The 24,170-nt window shown below is 42.1% G+C and overlaps 1 protein-coding gene across 1 annotated transcript in view; it reads right to left on the reverse strand.

Annotated features, from left to right (window-relative positions):
* Positions 1–6,279: 6,279 nt before the first annotated feature.
* Positions 6,280–24,170, reverse strand: part of LOC123991937 (synaptic vesicle glycoprotein 2B-like) — a 35,907-nt gene continuing 18,016 nt past the window's right edge. Inside the window, exons 3-13 of the mRNA XM_046293389.1 lie at positions 17,370–17,550; positions 16,560–16,711; positions 15,829–15,962; positions 15,427–15,516; positions 15,194–15,307; positions 15,030–15,118; positions 10,350–10,514; positions 9,945–10,078; positions 9,420–9,620; positions 8,923–9,082; positions 6,280–8,517 (exon numbers count right to left, since the gene is read on the reverse strand). Coding sequence (XP_046149345.1) covers positions 8,334–8,517; positions 8,923–9,082; positions 9,420–9,620; positions 9,945–10,078; positions 10,350–10,514; positions 15,030–15,118; positions 15,194–15,307; positions 15,427–15,516; positions 15,829–15,962; positions 16,560–16,711; positions 17,370–17,550 — 1,604 coding nt within the window. The 3' untranslated portion in view covers positions 6,280–8,333. The remainder of the gene's footprint in view (positions 8,518–8,922; positions 9,083–9,419; positions 9,621–9,944; positions 10,079–10,349; positions 10,515–15,029; positions 15,119–15,193; positions 15,308–15,426; positions 15,517–15,828; positions 15,963–16,559; positions 16,712–17,369; positions 17,551–24,170) is intronic.

The following is a 24,170-nucleotide window of genomic DNA, read 5'->3' on the forward strand; positions in this document are numbered from 1 at the left end:
CTCTGATTGAGAACCGCCTCAGGCAGCCATAGACTATGCTAGACACCCCACAAAAACCCCATGACAAAAACGCACCACAATAACCCATGTCACACCCTGGCCTGACCAAATAAATGAAGACAAACATACATTACTTCGACCAGGGCGTGACAGAGTTTTTCAGGATATAAAAATTAATGGAATGGAGCTAAACAAAGGAAAATCCTAGAGGAAAACCTTGGGACCACGCAGCCGTCATACTGCTCAGGAAGGAGAAGCATTCTGTCTCCTAGAGATGAATGTACTTTGGTGCGAAAAGTGCAAATCAATCCCAGAACAACAGCAAAGGACCTTGTGAAGATGCTGGAGGAAACAGGTACAAAGGTTCACAGTAAATATAATATATTCACAGTAAAACAAGTCCTATATCGACATAACCTGTCAGTCAGCAAGGAAGAAGCCACAGCTCCAAAACCGCCATAAAAAATCCAGACTACGGTTTGCTGCACATGGGGACAGGCAACTGCACATGGGGACAGAGATTGTACTTTTTGGAGAAATGTCCTCTGGTCTGATGAAACAGAAATGGAACTGTTTGGCCATAATGACCATCATTATGTTTGGAGGAAAAAGGGTGAGGCTTGCAAGCCGAAGAACACCATCCCATCAGTGAAGCACAGGGGTGGCAGTATCATTTTGTGGGGGTGGTTTGCTGCAGGAGGGACTGGTGGACTTCACAAAATAGATGGCATCATGAGGGAGGAAAATAATTTGGATATATTGAAGCAACATCTCAAAACATCAGTCAGGAAGTTAAAGCTTGGTCGCAAATGGGTCTTCCAAATGGACAATGACCCCAAGCATACTTCCAAAGTTGTGGCAAAATAGTTTAAGAATAACAAAGTAAATGTATTGGAGTGGCCATCACAAAGCCCTGACCTCAATCCTATAGAAAATGTGTGGGCAGAACTGAAAAAGCGTGTGTGAGCAAGGAGACCTACAAACCTGACTCAGTTACACCAGCTCTGTCAGGTTAAGTTAAACATTTTAAAGGCAATGCTACCAAATACTAATTGAGTGTATGTAAACTTCTGACCCACTGGGAATGTGATGAAAAAAATAAATGCTGAAATAAATCATTCCCTCTACTATTATTCTGACATTTCACATTCTTAAAATAAAGTGGTTATCCTTACTGACCTAAGACAGGGAATTTTTACTACGATTAAATGTCAGGAATTGACAGGAAGTGAGTTTAAGTGTAGTTGGCTAAGGTGTATGTTAACTTCTGACTTCAGCTGTATATATATTTTTTAAAGGTTTGGAGAGCCTTTACCCACGAAATAATGTCTATTGATGAATAACAAAATGCAGTCGTTTTATTAATCCTGAAAGTTGTCATATTCAGGTCCATGAAATATTGAAAGGTGGGGGGAAAAGTGTGCAATAGGGGTTAAACAATAATCCTATAACTCTACCCTAATTCTCACTAATCATGGAACTATATGACAACGATCCAGTCGTCGTGAACTGTGCGACAGGCTCCAGGTTTAACCTGCTACGTGTGTTCTGAGTTCCATAATGATTCAAATAGGCTACATGTCCCAAAGTATTGCTCAACGTTGACTAATATGATCCACTAATGCTAACGACCCTCGGGAACAAGTTACAAGGACGTGACAGAGGAAAGTAAATTAAACGGAATAGAATCATTCAAAAATACACAATGTGGCTATTACTCACGGTGGCTCCCGATAGTGGCTAATATTTAACATATTTAATGATACAAAACATATTTAATGATACAAATCGTAAAATAAACTGGAGAAAAGTCCAGGCATATCATCAAAACTTTCTTAAGCGCATACATCATCTCGACAGGTTCAGTCTTACAGAAGCCTATAGCTTGGTCTCCAAATTTCATCCACACAAATTACGAGGGCACACAATTAGAAATCTAAATGACATAACACGTATATTTATAGACTATTTCACTGTGGAAAAGGGACCGCAATGCATGTCATGTTGATGTGATTTTCAGTTTCCTTCCATATGGCTGGCTTCACATTCGTCTCGGGAGATCATAAGGAAAATGTGTATTGTGTGTATTTGTGTATTGTGTGTATAACATGTGTATTTACAATCCCCTTCTCCAAATGGATTACTCATTCTCTATAGATCTTATGAAGTTCTAAATTACAGTTCCATGTACGCACGCTTGACTCTGGTCAGAATCTGGGCCTTTGTCATTATAGGGTTCTGTATGTAGATGGGTGAAAAAAATCTATATTTAATCCATTTTGAATTCAAGCGGTATGAATAATTTCTGAAGGCACTACACATATCGCCTACAGCATGGCAGTTTAAGACCACAATATGAAGAGCCACCAGATCGTAGTGTGTACACACGGGTGGTCAGTTTAGAGCAGGGGTAACTCTCTCACAGCCAAGGTGTCACTTGGCACCTGTAATAAGCTCAGCTAAAGACACAGCCACTGTTCTCTGGACTGTGTGAACCAGTAATGGAAAGTCACACCCCACATGTAACTGGGGCTAAAGAGATGGTCAAACACAATTAAGGCCTTTCATAGTTTGCTGTGATTGAGAAACATGCAACAGTATGCTGACACTATGATATAGTATAACAGACTTATTGAATAGTATGCAACAGTCGTTATATTTTATTAATGTTATCTTTATTTCATATTTGGATATTTTCACTTTGAAGGACCAGTCTTGAATCCCCTACTAACCCATATATTAAAAAAATGAACAATATGAGGAATTTCAAAATAGATTGTGAATTTATATGATCAGTTAAAGAACCAATGAGTTGCCCACCTCATGCACTGGGACTGTTAACTCATACACAACCCATCTTGACCCTTGGTGAACATGTCAATATCACTCAATTCCCTCTCTTATATCAAGTACATGTAATGTTTCAGTGTGTGGATGGAATATCTAGATAAATAATGTCTAATGCACACTGTAAGCAACCATTTTCAGTTATATGTGACCATATATCTCAATATAACTAACTACAATTTATGATGCACTTTTGAGAGATGAGATACCAAAGACTTGAAAATGCTTGTCACATTTCAAGTATCACAGTTTTACACAATTGCTAAGTGGCCCAAGTAGTGTCTCTCTATAACAGTATGTCATTATTGTGTACATCGTATAATGAAACCCCTGTGTGGTGTCTATCCCCAGCTGCCCTAGCCCTGTGTGACCCTAGACTCTGGTGGGGGTTAGAGGGCCATTTGGGGGAGAACATTGCCGTGGGAGGTAGGGGTGCATAGGGTGCTGCAGCACATCCTGAAAAATCAGAATACAAATAATGATGGACTGTCGTTTCTCTTTGCTTATTTGAGCTGTTCTTGCCATAATATGGACTTGGTATTTTATCAAATAGGGTTTTCTTCTGTATACCCCCCTACCTGCTCTACATCAAAGCTTTCTTAGTGTCCAACGCGTTTTCTCTACCCTAAGCCTTGTTCTGAACACCTCCAAAACAAAGGTCATGTGGTTTGGTAAGAAGAATGACCCTCTCCCCACAGGTTTGATAACTACCTCTGAGGGTTTAGAGCTTGGGAGTATGGTTTATAGCTTGGGAGTACGGGAGTATGGCTAGACGGTACACTGTCCTTCTCTCAGAACATATCAAAGCTGCAGGCTAAATTTAAATCTAGACTTGGTTTCCTCTATCATAATTGCTCCTCTTTCACCCCAGCTGCCAAACTAACCCTGATTCAGATGACCATCCTACCCCCATGCTAGATTTTGGAGACATAATTTATAGATCGGCAGGTAAGGGTGCTCTCGAGCGGCTAGATGTCCTTTACCATTCGGCCATCAGATTTGCCACCAATGTTCCTTATAGGACACATCACTGTAGTCTATACTTCTGTAAACTAGTCATCTCTGTTCACCCGTCGCAAGATCCACTGATTGATGCTTATTTATAAAACCCTCTTTGGCCTCACTACCCCCTATCTGATATATCTACTGCAGCCCTCATCCTCCACATACAACACCCGTTCTGCCAGTCATATTCTGTTAAAGGTACCCATCCCTGGGTCGCTCCTCTTTTCAGTTCACTGCAGCTAGTGACCGGATCGAGCTGCAACAAACACTCAAACTGGACAGTTTTATCTCAAGCTCTTCATTCAAAGACTCACGGACACTCTTACTGACAGTTGTGGCTGCTTTGCATGATGTATTGTTGTCTCTACCTTCTTGCCCTTTGTGCTATTGTCTGTGCCCAATAATGTTTGTACCATGTTTTGTGCTGCTACCATGTTGTGTTGCTACCATGCTGTTGTCATGTTGTGTTGCTACCATGCTGTATTGTCATGTGTTACTGCCTTGCTTTGTTGTTGTCTTAGGTCTCTCTTTATGTAGTGTTGTGTTGTCTCTCTCGTGATGTATGTTTTGTTCTATATTTATACTTTTGTATTTTTAATCCCAGCATCCGTCCCCACAGGAGGCCTTTTGCCTTTTGGCAGGCCGTCATTGGAAATAAGAATTTGTTCTTAACTAACTTGCCTAGTTAATTAAAGGTTAAATAAAATCAAATAAAATACCTTGTCACAAAACAACTTATTGTCTCAAACTTTTAACAAGGCACACCTGTTAATTGAAATTCATTCCAGGTGACTACCTCATGAAGCTATTTGAGAGAATGGCAAGTTACTGGTTACTACATGATTCCATTTTGTGTTATTTCATAGATTTGATGTCTTCACTTATTATTCTACAATTTCGAAAATAGAAAAAATTAAGAAAAACCCTTAAATGAGCCAGTGTGTCCAAACTTTTGACAGGTACTGCAGTTGGCTATATCAGTCCGCTAATACAGGACTATTAAAGGCCCAGTACTTTCACTACTTTCACTACTTTTGTGAATGATTATTATTCTTTTAAAAATTCTCTCTCTCTCTTTGTATATATATATATATATATATATTTTATTCACAAAAGTAGTGAAAGTAGTGAAAGTACTGGGCCTTTAATAGTCCTGTATTAGCAGACTGATATAGCCATCTGCAGCGCGGGCCCAAACTATTTCCCACAGCTATGTGGGAGAGGCCAGTGGCCTGTGGGTTAGAGGCAGTAGCCATTAGCACCTCATAGTGAAAGCTGGACCCCGAGCTAGCACCTGTCCTGTCCCCTCCCCAAGCCCCCAAAACCTTCAGCCAGCTTGACATGGCCTGAGCCTTCCCAGGGGTGTACAATCCAGAGCTGTCCAGAGTTGTCTAAAGCAGTGAGTCTAGTTTTCACCATTAAAGCCCTGTTTGGGATTTTAGAGAAGAGCTGTGATGGATGTTCTCTAGATTCATATTTGTAGCAGTTGACCTCTATTATGTCAGTCAATCAAATGTATTTTATGAAGCCATTTTTTACATCAGCAGGAGTCACAAAGTGCTATACAGATACCCAGCCTAAAACCCCAAAGAGCAACCAATGCAAATATAGAAGCAAGTGGCTGGTAAAAACTCCCTAGAAAGGCAGGAACCTAGGAATAAACCTAGAGAGGAACCAAGATAGCACGTCCAGTGCAGCAGGTTCCATAGCCACAGGCAGAACAGGATCACAAGATTAAAAAAATAATAATCTTAACCTTTATTTAACTAGGCAAGTCAGTTAAGAACAATTTATTATTTACAATGACAGCCTAGGAACATTGGGTAAACTGCCTTGTCCAGGGGTAGAACAACAGATTTTTACCTTGTCAGCTCGGGGACTCGATCCACCAACCTTTCGATTGGTGGCACAGCGCTCTAACCACTAGGTTACCTGCCGCTATATAGATGTCCGATATAATTGTTAACAATTCTTCATACAATATGCAAACGAAGAAATATGATTTATTCATTGTTAGCATTCTGTCCCACTTTACCTATACATTTCCACAGCTCCCATTTTCACTCTGCTGTTGGACCTGGTGTCCATGAGGAACTGCCTGGTGAAGTAAGTTGTTTCACACCTCTGGTAAGAGTAAACAGCACCACCCACAACCCCCCCCCCCTCCAATGCTCTGTGTTGAGAAGTACCCCCCCCACTCAAAATAGGTAAAATGGGACCCCTGAATGGGTTCTATGTCTGACTCAAAACATCTCAACCAAGCGTAAGAGAGCATGTTTCTAATTCAGAATGAATGACTGGTGTGCAGTTCCTCATGTTCCTATTTTACAACTTTCATATCACTGTAGAAACCTGAATCAACCAAGTCTGTCTACCACTCTGTGGCCTATACAGACTTAATGCCAAGAAGAACAAACCAACTATCGCTCACAGTACACTGATAGATTTATTTGATTTGTTTCATCTTTTCACAGTCACAAAACTCCAAAAACAAAAAAATTTATGCAAAATATTTTTTTTCCACGACAGACAATATTTTGAGATAAAAATATAAAAACAAAGATGCAGTATGGCTTTCTGTTTTACAAAGATGCAGTATGGCTTTCTGTTTTACAAAGATGCAGTATGGCTTTCTGTTTTACAAAGATGCAGACACAAACATGAATACACCCAAGAAGTGTATCCATAAGCCAATCCCTTTATAACAGTGATGCTGCTGCTCAAAAAGATGCTTGAGAAAGAAACAAGGTTTTATTGAAAACACAACTTACGGCTCGACAGAATCCTTGCATTCAGTTAAGGCGGATTTCTTCCTGCAGCTCAATTGATAACAGGTATTACACAATGTATAGGGAATAATTGTGTATACCTCCATATAATGGTACAGATGTTCTATAGACTCAAGGAAACCAAACCTACACTTTGAAAAAGGATAATGCAACATCACCTTTATTCTTGTTTTGTAGCTTTCTCTATTTTGAAATATGTTATTGTGTGAATATGGTGTAGATGCAATAAGGATAGTCAAATGCAAAATAGTGTTTCAACAGCAAAGCCTCAGTTTGTGTAACTGTTCGATTGTTAGTATGACAGAAATAATTGGCAAAAGTCTTGTTTTGTATTGGAAAGAAATGCAATTGGCTCCACAATACTTGACAAGAAACAACTAACTAAGGTGATTGTTAATTCAAGCCGGTACAGGCTACAATCCAGTCAGCTATTTACAGTGACACACACAGACGGCAATCATCATTCAGACGACTTACTTTTTGAACAACACATGAAAGACACAAACATTACTAACACACACATGCAACTCAGTCAACAGTTAGCAGTAACAGCACTGTGTGCTTCAGTGAATCTCCTATCACCAATAAGAGCATTTCCCCCACATATTTTAAAACTCATTTTTTCCCCCGTATTCCTATGTGGTACCACTTCCACAGAAAAACTAAAGATGTCGTTGCATAGACAACACAAATAAACCACAGCCCAAGTGAGAAACTGAGAACATTTACATCAAGCACACAAACACACTGTAGGACCAAACAGTTTGCTGAATGAAGTTGCAAGTTAGATTCAATTGGAAAATTGGAATGCAATTTTTTTGGTTTGATTGCAAGTGCATATTCAGCAGGATTACATTTTCAGAGCTTTTCTGAAAATAAGATTCGAATGGAACGGCCAAATACGTGATCTCCTCAATTTGATGGAGAACACTGCAGTAAATAGCAGTTGTATGCGGTTCCCTAAATGGCAACCTACTGAATATACCCCTTGTTAATGGACTATAACCTCAAACACTCAACTAAAGGTAATGATTCAAAAATACAGTATAGATGTGAAGGATATTTGCTGTCCTCCCACTACATACTGTGGGTTGATTGAAACACAAGATGAGAATACATGGAGGGAGTGCTACACTACAGTCAATATAGTTTACATTTTAGAGAGAAGATAGAGTGTTTGAGTTGATAAGTATTCATTAAGGCAGGGCCAAGATTAAAACAACAACATTTTAGCAAAATAAGACAGTACCTGAATTCAAAATGGCATTGGAGAAAGATTCTCTTGACCAGAAATCTGTTTCTGGTTACCAGTCTCCATCAAGAGGTTTACATATTTTCCCATTCTTATCTTGTGTCAACAATATTGTACATTAATGGGGCAAACTATGGTTTTTAGGCCAATAGATAAGGAATTGGAGAAAAATTCCCATTTAATCCCAATAATAATTTAGATTTTTGGAGTTGATTTGAAAGCTTTTCACTCCAAACACATCATAACTAGTGAGACAGAACAGACAATGAAGAACACTGTTAGTTAGCATGTAATTAAAGGATCTTTATGTTGGTGGAACAAACTCTTGTCAGTTCCAGGTGGTTACAACCAATCTTGCATAATGCCTGTGTGTCTTCCAGAGGAACTCCGCCTGTAAAGGTGGCTCCTTGCTCCTGTGACCTTTAGCCAGTATGACCTCCTCACTGGAGGATCTTCTCCCGGGTCTCAGGTAGCTTGAGGGCCACCAGACCTCCACACACCAGAGCAGTACAGGAGAGGAGGATGGGGACAACTTTGGTGACCCCCACAAAGGAGGCAAAAATGGAGGTGCCCAGGATGGCCGCCAGCTTACAGAGAGCATTCAACACCCCAAACGCTGTGGCTCTGTTGGAGGAGGTTAGGGACATCGGTTAAATACACCACAGGGGACACAGTGGTGCAGCTGTCTAAGGCACTGCATCTCAGTGCAAGAGGCGTCACTACAGTCCCTGGTTCGAATCCAGGCTGTATCACATCTGGCTGTGATTGGCGCAGCCGGGGTAGGCCATCATTGTAAATAATAATTTGTTCTTAACCGACTTGCCTAGTTAAATAAAGATTTAATTTAAATGTACCATTTTACATCCACTTTATTCAGTAACTGATGATAATGGGTTGACATACTTTTAACAGTATGAAGCAAATCATACAATATCATATCAACAATCTATTTCCAATAGGCACAATATAATAAATTAGATGGGCCTAGCTAATACATTCATGTCTGATTTCCAGATTGCTGTACTGTACCTTTTGGAGGCTGGGTAAAGTTCCACTGTGATGACCTCAATGCCGTTCCACGCTGCCACGCTGACCCCACAGAACAGACACTGCCAGGCTATGATGGCCGCCTGACTGAAGCTCAGGAACAGGAAGAGGGTGCAGCCAGCTGAGATCAGCATGGAGAGGCCTGCAAAGGGAGGAGGAGATTGGGATCATAGTAGGAAGCAGTGAGCTCAGTGGCACTGGCACATCATGTGCAGAGGGAGATGGAGCCGTGAGGTGTGCGGTAAGATTCAATCACACTTCGATGTTCCTTGATCGTATATCAAGGCTCACACCCTTATAAAACTCAATGCTCATACTTTTCTCATCTGCCAATTGAAGAGCAGAATGTCAGAACAATAACTGAGCTGCTGCTATACACTTAATCTACACCTGTCCTACCTGTCAATTGTAAGAACCAATACAGTTAAAATCATAGAAACCTATTACCATTGTACTTTGTCCAATACAGACCAACTCACCTATGATTTTAACCCTGCCTATCTTCTCCATGAACAGAGCTGATATGATGTTGCCAGGTAGAACAGCCAGGGACCCCAGGAAGCTGACCAGGTAGATGAGCACATCGTTCTTCTCGTCAATGTCCAAGTGACAACCCTTCTTATTATGGAGGAATGTGGTGTTCTCCAGCCTACAGTCTATGAACCTTTCCTCATACAGATCTGGAGGAAACGTGACAATTCCAACAATTTAACATAAATAGTGTACTTGGAGAAACATTAATGGCTTTGCAATTCTCAGTCCACTGGTCAATATGTACTGTCTGTTTTCAGTGAAATATAGCAACGGTAATTGATGATTTTGAAATGCATTACATACTGCATTGTCAGTATATATCATTCATTCATATTGAGCAGGACTTGATTTTTGCAAAAGTTCAATCTCTGTTGAACCTTTTTTCATTTTGGAAACATTCCAAAAGGGTTAAACTTGTTGACAATGTGGTGCATTGGTTGGCCTACTGTAACACCTCCAGCGGCTCCCACCTGTGTTATAGAAGACGGTGGACCTGATGGTACAGTTCTCAAATATTGTTTCAGTGGACTCGATGTCCTCAAAGTAACAATCTTCAAACAGTGAATCCTCAAACTTAACAGACTTCATCTGTATGTTGATGAACCTAAAGGGATAGAACACAAACGCATGATTCCTGACTTTTTTATGACTTGGCACATTACATGCTAGAAAGACAGAGAGCACAGTCCTTCCTCAATATTGTCTGTATCATTGTGAAATAAATAATACGTGCCGTACTTACATAGAATGATATGTTAGATTGTGATATTATCAAGAGACATGACAATGATAAATTGTTGTAATACAGTATTACTAGGTGTTGCTGGGGTGTAGTACTTAGAAGGGCCAGAAGGTAGAGCATGGATATTACATACTTGTCATTGATGTATTCTCCCTCTCTGTGGATCTGATTCTCCAGGGAGAAGTTGAAGTGGAAGCGTTCTACTCTCTCTCTGTGGAACACCTTGACTTTGGACTCATACTCCTCTTGCTGAAGGTATTTGATCATGTCAGGGAACCACACACCCAGTCCATAGTAACTGAAATACGATGGTATCAGCGTTATTGGACCACAGTAGACAAAAATTAAAATACAGTAATTTGGCATCCTAAATGGCACCCTATTCCCTATATAGTACACTGCTTTTGACCAGGGCCCATGGGAGGAATTTGATGCGATTTGGGACACAGTCTGTATCGACAGGTATTTACACAGTATACAATCTTTCCTGTTTAGCATCACATATATTGTACATATACAGTACCTTCGGAAAGTATTCAGACCCCTTGAATATTTTCACGTTTTGTTACGTTACAGCCTTATTCAAAATGGACTTTAAAAAAATAACATTGTCAGCAATCTACACACAATACCCCATAATGACAAAGGGAAAACAGGTTTTAGAAATGAACAAATTTATAAAATAAAAAAACAGAAATTCCTTCTTACATAAGTATGCAAACTCTTTGCTCAGAGCAAAAAGGTTGAAGGAATTGTCCATAGAGCTTGTATCAAGTCACATATCTGGGGAAGGCTACCAAAACATTTCAGCAGCATTGAAGCTCCCCAAGAACACAGTGGCCTCCCTCATTCTTAAACAGAAGAAGTTTGGAACCCCCAAGACTCTTCCTAGAGCTGGCCGCCCGGCTAAACTGAGCAATCGGGGGAGAAGGGCCTTGGTCAGGGAGGTAACCAAAAACCCGATGGTCACTCTGACAGAGCTCTAGAGTTCCTCTGTGGAGATGGGAGAACCTTCCAGGAGGACAAGCATCTCTGCAATCTCACCAATCAGGCCTTTATGATAGAGTGGCGAGATGGAAGCCAGTCCTCAATAAAAAGGCACATGACAGTCCGCTTGGAGTTTGCCAAAAGGCACCTAAAGACTCTCAGACCATAAGAAACAAGATTCTCTGGTCTGATGAAACCAAGATTGAAATCTTTGGTCTGAATGACAACCGTCACGTCTGGAGAAAACCTGGCACCATCCCTATGGTGAAGCATGGTGGTGGCAGCATCATGCTGTGGGGATGTTTTTCAACGGCAGGGACTGGGAGACTTGTCAGGATCGAGGCAAAGATGAACGGAGCAAAGGGCAGAGAGGTCCTTGATGAAAACCTGCTCAAGACCTCAGACTGGGGCGAAGGTTCACCTTCCAACAGGACAACGACCCTAAGCACACAGCCAAGACAACGTAGGAGTGGCTTTGGGACAAGTCTCTGAATGTCCTTGATGCCCGGACATGAACCCAATCGAACAACTCTAGAGAGACCTGAAAATAGCTGTGCAGAAACGCTTCCCATCCTACCTGACAGAGCTTGAGAGGATCTGCAGAGAAGAATGGAAGAAACTCCCCAAATACAGGTGTGCCGGAGGGGATGGCTGCCGTTTTACAGGCTCCTAACCAACTGTGCTATTTTGTTTTATTATTTCATATTGTTTGTAACTCATTTTGTACGTAATGTTGCTGTTACTGTCTCTTATGACTGAAAGAGCTTCTGGAAATCAGAACAGCAATTACTCACCTGGAACTGGACAAAGATTTTTTCTTTAATGAGTGCGACTCGAAGGATATACTGCTCTGTCAAGACAAGGCCCAAATCCCAGTCATAAGTGTGAAAAAGACAGAAAAAAAGGGGAAGGAGGACGGGGTGCCTTGTAAGAATTAGACGAGGAGTAGGTTAAGAAGGTCCCCAAGAACATGCAATCATTTAAAACAAACTGGACGATGTACGATTAAGACTATCCTAGCAACAGGATATTAAAAAGTGTAATATCTTGTGTTTCCCTGAGACATGGCTAAATGACGACACGGATAATATAGAGCTGGCTGGCTTCTCTGTGCATCAGAAGGACAGAGCAGCTACATCTGATAAGTCGAGGGGAGCTTCTCTTTGTCAATAACTGCTGGTGAGCGATGTCTAATATTAAAGAAGTCTCGAGGTATTGCTCGCCTGAGGTAGAATTCCACATGATTAGCTGTAGACCACACTATCTACCAAGAGAGTTGTCATCTATATTATTCATAGCCGTCTATTGACCACCACAAACTGATGCTGGAACTAAGACTGCACTCAATGAGCTGTATAAGGACGAGAAAATGCTCATCCAGAAGCGGTGCTCCTAGTGGCCGGTGACTTAATGCAGGCCAAGTTAAATCCATTTTACCTCATTTCTACCAGCACATCACATGTGCAACCAGATGGAAAAAACTCTGGACCATCTTTACCCCACACACAGAGACGCATACAAAGCTCTTCCTCTCCCTCCATTTGGCAAATCAGACCATAATTCTATTCGCCTGATTCCTGCTTACAAGCAAAAACTAAAACAAGTGGTACCAGTGACTCGCACAGGACTGTTTTTATAACAAAGACTAGAATATGTTCCGAGATTCATCCAATGGTATTGAGGAGTATATCACCTCGGTCACCGGCTTCATCAATAAGTGCATCGAGTGACCGTATGTACATTTCCCAACCAGAAGCCATGGATTACAAGCAACATCCGCACTGAGCTAAAGGCTAGAGCTGCCACTTTCAAGGAGCGGGACACTAATCTGGATGCTTATAAGAAATCCCGCTATGCCTTCAAAGGAATCATCAAAGAGGCAAAGCATCAATACAGGACTAAGATTGAATCCTAATACACGCGACTTACACTTGTCGGATGTGGCAAGGCTTGAAAAATGTTACGGACTACAAAGGGAGAGCACCAGCTGTTCCGGATAACTGTGTGATCACACTCTCCGTAGCCGATGTGAGCAAGAACTTCAAACAGGTCAACATTCACAAAGCCGCAGGGCCAGACGGATTACCAGGATATGTACTCAAAGCATGCACAGACCAACTGACAAGTGTCTTCACTGATATTTTCAAACTTTCGGTGACCGAGTCTGTAATACCTACCTATTTCAAACAGACCACCATAGTCCCTGTGCCCAAGAAGCGAAGGTAACCTGCCTAAATGATTACCACCCCGTAGCGCTCACGTCTTTATCCATGAAGTGCTTTGAAAGGCTGGTCATGGCTCACATCAACAGCCCCATGCCGGAAACCATAGACCAACTCCAATTCGCATACCACCTCAAAAGATCCACAGATGACGCAATCTCAATCGCACTCCACACTGCACTTTCCCACCTGGACAAAATTAACACCTATGCAAGAATGGTGTTCATTGACTACAGCTCAGCGTTCAAAGCATAGTGCCCACAAAGCTCTTCACTGAGCTAAGGACCCTGGGACTAAACACCTCCCTCTGAAACTGGATTCTGGACTTCCTGACGGGCTGCCCCGAGGTTGTAAGGGTAGGCAACAACACATCTGCCATCAAGGGTGAGTGCTTAGTCCCGTCCTGTTCTCCCTGTACAGCCACGACTGCATGGCCAAGCATGACTCCAACGCCATCCTTAGGTTTGCTGACGACACAACAGTGGTAGGTCTGATCACCGGCAATGATGAGACAAGACTATAGGGAGGAGGTCAGAGACCTGGCAGTGTGGTGCAAGGACAACAACCTCATCCTCAATGTGAGCAAGACAAAGGAGCTGATTGAGGACTACAGGAAAATGAGGGGTAAACAGGCCACCATTAACATCGACAGGGCTGTAGTGGAGCAGGTCGAGAGTTTCAAGTTCCTTGGTGTCCACATCACCAACTAAAGATCATGGTCCAAACACAACAAGACAGTTGTGAAGAGGGCATGACAACAACTTTTGCCCCTCAGGAGAATGAAAAGAAGTTATACAGCTGCACCATCGAGAGCATCCTGACCAGTTGCATCACCGTCTGGTATGGCAACTGCTCGGCATCTGACGGTAAGGTGGTACAGAGGGTAATCCGTACGGCTCACTAAATCACTGGGGCCAAGCTTCCTGACATCCAGGACCTATATACTAGGCGGTGTCAGTGGAAGGCCCAAAAAATTGTCAAAGACTCCAGTCACCTAAGTCATAGAGTGTTCTCTCTACTACCGCATGGCAAGCTATGCCAAGTCTAGGATCAAAAGGCTCCTTAACAGCTTCTACCCCCAAGCCATAAAACGGCTGAACAATTAATCAAATGGCCACCCGGACTATTTACATTGAAAGCTGCTACTCGTTGTTTATTACCTATGCATAGTCACTTTACAAATTACCTCGACTAATCTGTAACCCCGCACATTGACTTGGTACCAGTACCCCGGTATATAGTCTCATTATTGTTATGTCATTTTCGTGTGTTACGTTTTGGTTTGATTCAATATTTTTACTTTAGTTGATTTAGTAAATATTTTCTTATCTACATTTCTTGAACTGCATTGTTGGTTAAGGGCTTGTAAGTATTTGGCGCTTCCAAAGGTGCTTCAACAAATTACTGAGTAAACGGTCTGAATACTTACGTAAAATGTGATATTTAAATTTTTTCTTTTTAATAAATTAACAACATTTTCAGAAAAACTGTTTTAGCTTTGTCATTATGGGGTATTGTGTGTAGATTGATGAGGAATAAAAACAATGTAATACATTTTTGAATAAGGCTGTAAGGTAACAAAATGTGGAAGGCACTGTATTTACCTGAAAGCCATGGTGAACCAGATGATGGCCATGAACAGTGTACTCAGTCTCAGCTCAGGTCCCAAGAGAGAAGCAACGTTCTTCAGCACCTGCAATGAAAACACAGCATAGTGACACATCCCATACTAATAGCCTGTTGGTATTAGTAATGTGTTTGGTCCTACCAGTTTGCACAGAGTGAGGGTCCGGATGGCCCAACGCTGCATAGCCGTCCCTGTGGCACTCTGGATCTCAATGAACTCATCCTCCTGGGTCTTAGGAGCCTTGATGTGTGTCACCTGAGGGGAATGAAATGATGTTCACTTTGTTTCATTATATTCTGTGAAGCTGAAAATGGCAAAGCAGCCCTTCAAGCAAGGGTTATTTAGTGGTCATCTGTGATGTTGTCTCTACACACCTGGAAGACCTTCTCAGGCTGGCCCTTTGCCCTCCAGTTGGTGTCATGGACATTCTTCAGGATCATCCAGGCCTCGTCATGTTTGGCATTCTGTCAAAGACAGCCACATACTGTATTTCATATCTGTGCATTGGTCATGTTTCATATTATGTTGCGTTTATTTATTAAAAACACTCACTCCCTGAACTTGCTTCCTGACTCTCAGCGCACATCGTTGCACTGTAAGTCAAAACCTCCCTATAGTCCACACATTTCAGTTGTGTGTGTTTTTAAACCAAATACACCTGCAAACTCTGTTTGGGGTTTTGTATGAAAATATTGTATGATCAACACAATATGTTAAAGGTCCGGAGTATTACGTTCCTGTACTGTTCATCTTAATCTTAAGAAAATAGATCTTACCTCCAGGAGGAACCTGGGGCTCTCAGGCATGAACATGAGCCCCACCAGGGAGGTGATGGCAGGCAGGGCACAGACCAGCACAAACACCCTCCAGCTGTGGAACTGGAACTCTGTCCCCATGCTGAAGCCCCAGCCTGGAACACAACACACAACATACAACCTCAGTCATTATCTTGGTCTAGAGCCCCAGCCTGGAACACAACACACAACATACAACCTCAGTCATTATCTCGGTCTAGAGCCCCAGCCTGGAACACAGCACAATAAAATACAGCCACCACACAATCATCATCCATTACCTGTGTCTAGACTCTAGAACCTGGAACACAAGCCAAATCACTCCCTGGGTCTATAGGTGTGTTTACAGACTAATATTAGGATTACAAATCTATCAGCCAGTTAATTAACCCAACACATATGCTTAGTCCGGTGGAGACTGCTGAGGTGAGGACAGCTCATAATAACGGCTGGAACGTAGCAACTGGAATGGCATACCATTCCACCTATTCCACTCCAGCCGTTACCACAAGCACATTCTCCCCAATTAAGGTGTCGCCAACCTCCTGTGGCTTAGTCGTGTTACGTTTCCATAACATCCAATGCAGGGACTGCTGTAGCTGAACTTGGGTGAACTTGCTTATGTCAGCAAGGAGGATGATATTAATCCCAGGTCATGGCCGATATAGTAAGGGTTGTCTGTTGAGTGTTTAGTATGCAGTATTTTACTGTACCATAGTGAGGGATGATGCCCCAGGCTGTGAAGGAGGCATAGATGCCTCCCACCATCCAGAACATACACAGCCAGCTCAGGTGTTCCCCCCTCTTATCCATCTGAAGGAACTCTGAGAAGTAGGAGTAGACGATGGGGACAGAACCTCCAATACTGAAGGGAGATACAGAGGATTAGTATAGGAACTCACTGACAGATTATGATTGTAGATTACACAAGATATTTGCTTTTTTATTTCACCATTATGAATCCAGGAAGTCCCTAGATTAATCATCTATTTTTCGAGGAAGAACAGACTTCAATATTTTTGTAATCAGTTACATTTCCGAAAGGTCAGTAGTTTAAGGTAAGTAGTTTGAGCTTCCACTAATATCCAACCATACATAGATACACAATAGTCTAATACGCCATGCTCCTCCAGCTGAGGTCTTCTGTATACACAATGTTTTTGCGTACGCTTTGACCTGATTCTGGAGTCAGTAAGCAAAGCTTGCTTACATCCCTGTGGAACAACGCTATTCTGAGATAGCACAATGCTGCATTGTTGTAGGTGGAGGAGGAGAGTAGCTCTGAATGTGCTGAACATGGGAGGAAGTGTAATCTAGCACGAGTCCTACAGTAACTACTGCCTCTTCTATGTAGCTTCTTCAGAGGCTGTGGCTTTGTAACCGTTACGTTGTTCAAAGTCTATTTTATCAGGTCGAAAGGATCATGTTCACTTGTCCTATAGCATCCCATTCACAACCCTAATTCCTTCAAGTAGAAACTCATCTCTTGTTTCCCCTGTCTCAATAGATGGGGTCTTTCTTACCCGATGCCGGAGATGAGCCTAAAGAAGAGAAAGAAGAAATATCCCTGGGCGAAGGAGGAGAAGAAGGCGAAGACACAGTTGATGGTGAGTGCCCAGATCAGACACTTCCGGCGGCCCAGTTTGTCTGCCATGCCTCCCCAGATGAACGCCCCAACCATCATGCCCAGGAACACTATCAAACCTGCAGGAGAGAGAGAAAGGCAAGACACAGTTAGTAGCCAGCACAGGTACAGTTCACTAGCAGACATGTATCTACTGATTTGAACTCAGTGAATAAAGAGGAAGGTAGATTCCACTCAGCACACTTGAGGTGACCATACATTCTGGTGATGCGGTGTGCTTTTATGGATCACAGAACGGTATTTTAGGGACACCTTTGATGACATACAGTATATAGAGTTGTTTTTGAATGCTCAACAACTACCACAGCCTCGGCAGCAATGCTGAAACTGGATATCTAGACATTGGTGCCACTTTTGATGTTGTCCACCAGGAGACAGGCTTGTACATCCCTCCTGACAGACAGACAGTGGAGGGCAATGTCCTAGGGCAGTATTGAGAAATCTCTCGGTGTAATACAATATATTTTAACTGAAAATACCCAAAAAACAAAAAAAAACATTTTTGGAATAGTTGTGCATTTGTAAATATATTTTTGTACTCTGCATTCTGACTCATTCTCAAGGCTAGGTCAGAGAGGTAAAATCGCATTTCAGACAACATTTATTTTTGGTCAAATTGAATAGCCTTGAATGGTATTTTGTGAAGCCTTAACAGGTATCATATTTCAATGTCATACCACTTTTAGGACTTTAACCTGTCTCAAAAGAAACATAAGTATTTAATGTGTGCATTTGTCCATCTCTCAAAGCTTGACTGGAACACCTATTTTTAGCATATAATGAATGCTTGCATAAAAAAAGGAATGCTTGCATTAAAAAAATATATGTTTTTGTTTAAGTACGCTAAACGCTGACATTTGATATAATCATGAAGGTGTGAGTTTCTGCCTCAGAAAGTACAGTATTTTCTAACCTTGAGTAATAAAGCCTATTAATTTAAGCCTCAGATAAGTACAGTTGAAGTCGGAAGTTTACATACACCTTAGCCAAATACATTTAAACTCAGTTTTTCACAATTCCTGACATTTAATCCCGTGAAATGTCAGTATAATAGTAGAGAGAATGATTTATTTCAGCTTTTATTTCTTTCATCACATTCCCAGTGGGTCAGAAGTTTACATACTCAATTAGTATTTGGTAGCATTGCCTTTAAATTGATTAAATTGGGTCAAACGTTTCGGGTAGCCTTCCACAAGCTTCCCACAATAAGTTGGGTGAATTTTGGCCCATTCCTCCTGACAGAGCTGGTGTAACTGAGTCAGGTTTGTAGGCCTCCTTGCTCGCACACACTTTCAGTTCTGCCCACCAATTTTCTATGGGATTGAGGTCAGGGCTTTGTGATGTCCACTCCAATACCTTGACTTTGTCGTCCTTAAGCCATTTTGCCACAACTTTGGAAGTATACTTGGGGTCATTGTCCATTTGGAAGACCCATTTGCAACCAATCTTTAACTTCCTGACTGATGCCTTGAGATGTTGCTTCAATATATCGACATTATTTTCCTACCTCATGATGCCATCTATTTTGTGAAGGGCACCAGTCCCACCTGCAGCAAAGCACCCCCACAACATGATGCTGCCACCCCGTGCTTCACGGTTGGGATGGTGTTCTTCGGATTGCAAGCCCCCTTTTCCCCCCAAACATACCGATGGTCATTATGACCAAACAGTTCCAGTTTTGTTTCATCAGGACCAGAGAACATTTCTCCAAAAAGTACAATCTTTGTCCCCATGTACAGTTGCAAACCGCAGTCTGGCTTTTTTATGGCGGTTTTGGAGCAGTGGCTTCTTCCATGCTGAGCGGCCTTTCAGGTTATGTCGATATAGGACTTGTTTTACTGTGGATGTAGATACTTTTGTACCTGTTTCCTCCAGCATCTTCACAAGGTCTTTTGATGTTGTTCTGGGATTGATTTGCACTTTTCACACCAAAGTACGTTCATCTCTAGGAGACAGAAAGTGTCTCCTTCCCGAGCGGTATGACGGCTGCGTGGTCTCATGGTGTTTATACGTGCGTACTATTGTTTGTACAGATGAACGTGGTACCTTCAGGTGTTTGGAAATTGCTTCCAAGGATGAACCAGATTTGTGGAGGTCTACAATTTTTTTTCTTAAGTCTTGACTGATTTCTTTTGATTTTCACATGATGTCAAGCAAAAAGGCACTGCATTTGAAGGTAGGACTTGAAATACACCCACAGGTACACATCCAATTGACTGAAATTATGTCAATTAGGCCTCTCAGAAGCTTCTAAAGCCATGACATCATTTTCTGGAGTTTTCCTAGCTGTTTAAAGGCACAGTCAAGTTAGTGTATGTAAACTTCTGACCCACTTTAATTGTGATACAGTGAATTATAAGTGAAATAATCTGTCTGTAAACAATTGTTGGAAAAATTACTTGTGTCATGCACAAAGTAGATGTCCTAACAGACTTGCCAAAATTAGAAACAAGAAATTTGTGTAGTTGTTGAAAACGAGTTAATGACTCCAACCTAAGTGTATGTAAATTTCCAACCGTAGATATAATTCATGTGCCCATTCAAGTACTGTACATCAGTGGCCTGCTTGACTATTGCAGATGAGAGCACTTTTCTATGCACTTTATTTGTACATCTCAGCTTACCTGTAGCCTATCAACCTAACTCTATCACTGGGGAAGAATCTCCCAAAAAGAACACATTTTACCACCAGCAGCCTGTGCCAAGTGCCAGCGCCTAGCATGGTGGCATGATGTCACTGCAGATGGCAATGCCATGGGGGGTGTGGGTGATGACTGGTTTGAGAGCGAAGACTCGGGCCTGCTGTCAATGGATAAACATATGGAGATGAGGATCAATCCCCCAACCTCCTCTCCCTGTAGAACAGTGACAGTGCTGCCACTCTGCCTTCTGATTGGACAGTTTACATCCATTGAGTCAGAATGTTTGCAGTGATCACAGTGAAAGTGTGAATTAGAGACATCTCATATTTTAGTAGACCAATTGAGGCTGATTGATTATGGTTAGGAAGTCAAATTCTAAACCATTGAAGTAAACTGTAGTGTATTCTGTACATTTGGAATGAAAAATGTTGAGGGGCATTGGATAAACTGTAGATTAAATTACCGTAAAGAGCAGCATTTAGGGCAAGATGAGATAGTGAATAACTAATAGGATACCTGACTGAATTTGTAATCATGCCACACTTAAACAGGAAAGCTGCTAACTTGTTCTTTTTAAATCTGGATGTTACACAAGATAAGTATACCAAACAAAAATATAAACGTAACATGCAACAGTTTCTACGATTTCACTGAGTTACAGTTCATATAAGGAAATCAGTCAATTGAAATAAATAAATTAGGCCCTATTCAATGGATTTCACATGACTGGGAATACAGATATGCATCTGTTGGTCACAGATACCTTAATAAAAAGGTAGGGGCATGGATCAGAACACCAGTCAGTATCTGGTGTTGCCACCTTTTGCCTCATGCAGCGCGACTCAACTCTTTCGTATAGAGTTGATCAGGCTGTTGATTGTGGCCTATGGAATGTTGTCTCGATCCTCTTCAAAGGCTGTGCGATGTTGCTGGAACACCTGTTGTACATGGTGAGTATGCAGGCCATGGAAGAACTAGGATATTTTCAGCTCCCAAGAATTGTGTACAGATCCTTGCGACATGGGAGCATGCATTATCTTGCTGAAACATGAGGTGATGGCGGCGGGTGAATGTCACGACAAAGGGCCTCGGGATCTCATCATCTGCATTCAAACTGCCATCGATAAAGTGCAATTGTGTTCATTGTCCGAAGCTCATGCCTGCCCATATCATAACCCCACCGCCACAATGGGGCACTCTATTCACAACGTTTACATCAGCAAACCGCTTTCCCACACAACTCCATACACATGGTCTGCGGTTGTGAGGCCGGATGTGAGGCCTGCCCTCCTTTTAGAGACAAAGTGAAGTTCGAAATTAAACGGTTCAAACAGGTTCTACAGACAATCACGGATTACAAAAAGAAAACCAGCCCCGTCGCGGACATCGACGTCTTGCTTCCAGACAAATTATACAACTTCTTTGCGTGCTTTGAGGACAATAAGGTGCCACCGACGCGGCCCCCAAACAAAGATTGGGGCTCTCCTTCTCCGTTGCTGACGTGAGTAAAACATTTAAATGTGTTAATCCTCGCAAGGCTGCCAGCCCAGACGGCATCCCTAGCTGTGTCCTCAGAGCATGCGCAGACCAGCTGGCTGGTGTGTTTACGGACACATTCAATCAATCCCTATCCCAGTCTGCTGTCCCCACATGCTTCAAGATGGCCACCATTGTTCCTGTTCCCAAGAAAGCTAAGGTAACTGAGCTAAATGACTACCGCCCCGCCCCGTAGCACTCACTTCTGTCACCATGAAGTTCTTTGAGAGACTAGTCAAGGATCATATCACCTCCACCCTACCTGTCACACTACAACCACTCCAATTTGCTTACCACCCCAATAGGTCCACAGACGATGCAATCACCATCACACTGCACACTGCCCTATCCCATCTAGACAAGAGGAATACCTATGTAAGACTGCTGTTTATTGACTACAGATCAGCATTCAACACCATAGTACCCTCCAAACTCATCATCAAGCTTGAGACCCTGGGTCTTGACACAACCCTGTGCAACTGGGTCCTGGACTTCCTGACGGGCCGCCCCCAGGTGGTGAAGGTACGAAACAACATCTGCACTCCGCTGATCCTCAACACTGGGTCCCCACAAGGGTGCGTTCTCAGCCCCCTCCTGTACTCCCTGTTCATGCATGACTGCGTGGCCATGCATGCCTTCAACTCAATCATCAAGTTTGCAGATGACACTACAGTGGTAGGCTTGATTCCCAACAACAAGACAGACTACAGGGAGGAGGTGAGGGCCCTCGGAGTGTGGTGTCAGGAAAATAACCTCTCACTCAATGTCAGTAAAACAAAAGAGATGATTGTGGACTTCAGGAAACAGGAAAGGGAGCACCCCTCGATTCACATTGACGGGACAGCAAGTGGAGAGGTGGAAAGTTTTAAGTTCCTTGGTGTACATATCACTGACAAACTGAAATGGACAGTGTGCAACAACACCTCTTCAACCTCAGGAGGCTGAAAAATGTGGCTTGTCACTGAAAACCCTCACTAAACTTTTACACGTGCACAATTTATCACCGTCTGGTACGGCACCTACACCACCCACAACTGCAGGGCTCTTCAGAGGGTGGTGCGGTCTGCACAACGCATCATCGGGGGCAAACTACCTGCCCTCCAGGACACCTACAACATCCGATGTCACAGGAAGGCAAAAAAGATCATCAAGGACAAATAACCACCCGAGCCACTGCCTGTTCACCCTGCTTCCATACAGAAGGCGAGGTCAGTCCAGGTGCATCAAAACTGGGACAGAGAGATTGATCAACAGCTTCTATTTCAAGGCCATCAGATTGTTAAACAGCAATCACTAGCACAGAGAGGCAGCTGCCTACCCACAGCCTTGATATCACTGGCCACTTTAATAAATGGAACACTGGTCACTTTAATAATGCCACTTTAAGAATGTTTACATATCTTGCATTACTCATCTCATCTGTATATACTGTATCCTACACTATCTATTATTTAATATCTATTGCATCTTAGCCGCTCTGTCACTGCTCATCTATATATTTAATACCAATATATTCTTATCCCATTCCTTTACTAGATTGTGTGTACTAGGTTTTGTTGTGGAATTTGTTCAATATTAGGTTTTGTTATGGAATTGTTAGATATTATCTGTTCGATACTGCTGCACTGTCGGATCTTGAAGCATAAGCATTTCGCTACACTCTCAATAACATCTGTTAACCATATGTATGTGTCCAATAAAATTTGATTTGGACATACCGCCAAATTCTCTCAAATGCCATTGGAGGAGGCTTATGGTAGAGAAATTTGCATTACATTTTCTGGCAACAGCTCTGGTGGACATTCCTGCAGTCAGCATGCCAATTGCACACTCCCTCAAAACTTGAGACATCTGTAGCATTGTGTTGATCATTACACATTAGATGATTAAACAGCATGATCATTACACAGGTGCACCTTGTACTGGGGACAATAAAATACTACTCTAAAATGTGCAGTTTTGTCACAACAGTATGACAAAACTGCACATTTTAGAGTGGTATTTTATTGTTCCCAGCACAAGGTGCACCTGTGTAATGATCATGCTGTTTAATCATCTTATTGATATGCCACACCTGACAGTTGGATGGGTTATCTTGGCAAAGGAGAAATACTCACTAACATGGATGTAAACAAATTTGTGCACAAAATTTGATGGAAATAAGATTTTTGTGCATATGGTAAATTTCTGGGATCTTTTTTTTCAGCTCATGAAACATGGGACCAACACTTTACATGTTGCTTTTATATTATTGGTCAGTGTATGATCCAGCTTATCCTGTATCCCCTGAGTTCCTAAAAGTAATATGACTCCACCCTATTTATTCAATTCAATTTCATTCAATAATATATCTTTTTAATTATCCCAGAAGGGCAATTACTTTGTCTATGTGAGTCAGTCTGAGATCTGAGGGCTACAGAATATACAGTGCAGTGAATAAAAGTTGCTCGTGATTGTGATTGACAGAGTGTAGTTAGCCAAAGGGAAGTGAAGCAGCAGGC

This window comes from Oncorhynchus gorbuscha, linkage group LG02 (genome assembly GCF_021184085.1).
Source record: "Oncorhynchus gorbuscha isolate QuinsamMale2020 ecotype Even-year linkage group LG02, OgorEven_v1.0, whole genome shotgun sequence".
Lineage (NCBI taxonomy): Eukaryota > Metazoa > Chordata > Actinopteri > Salmoniformes > Salmonidae > Oncorhynchus > Oncorhynchus gorbuscha.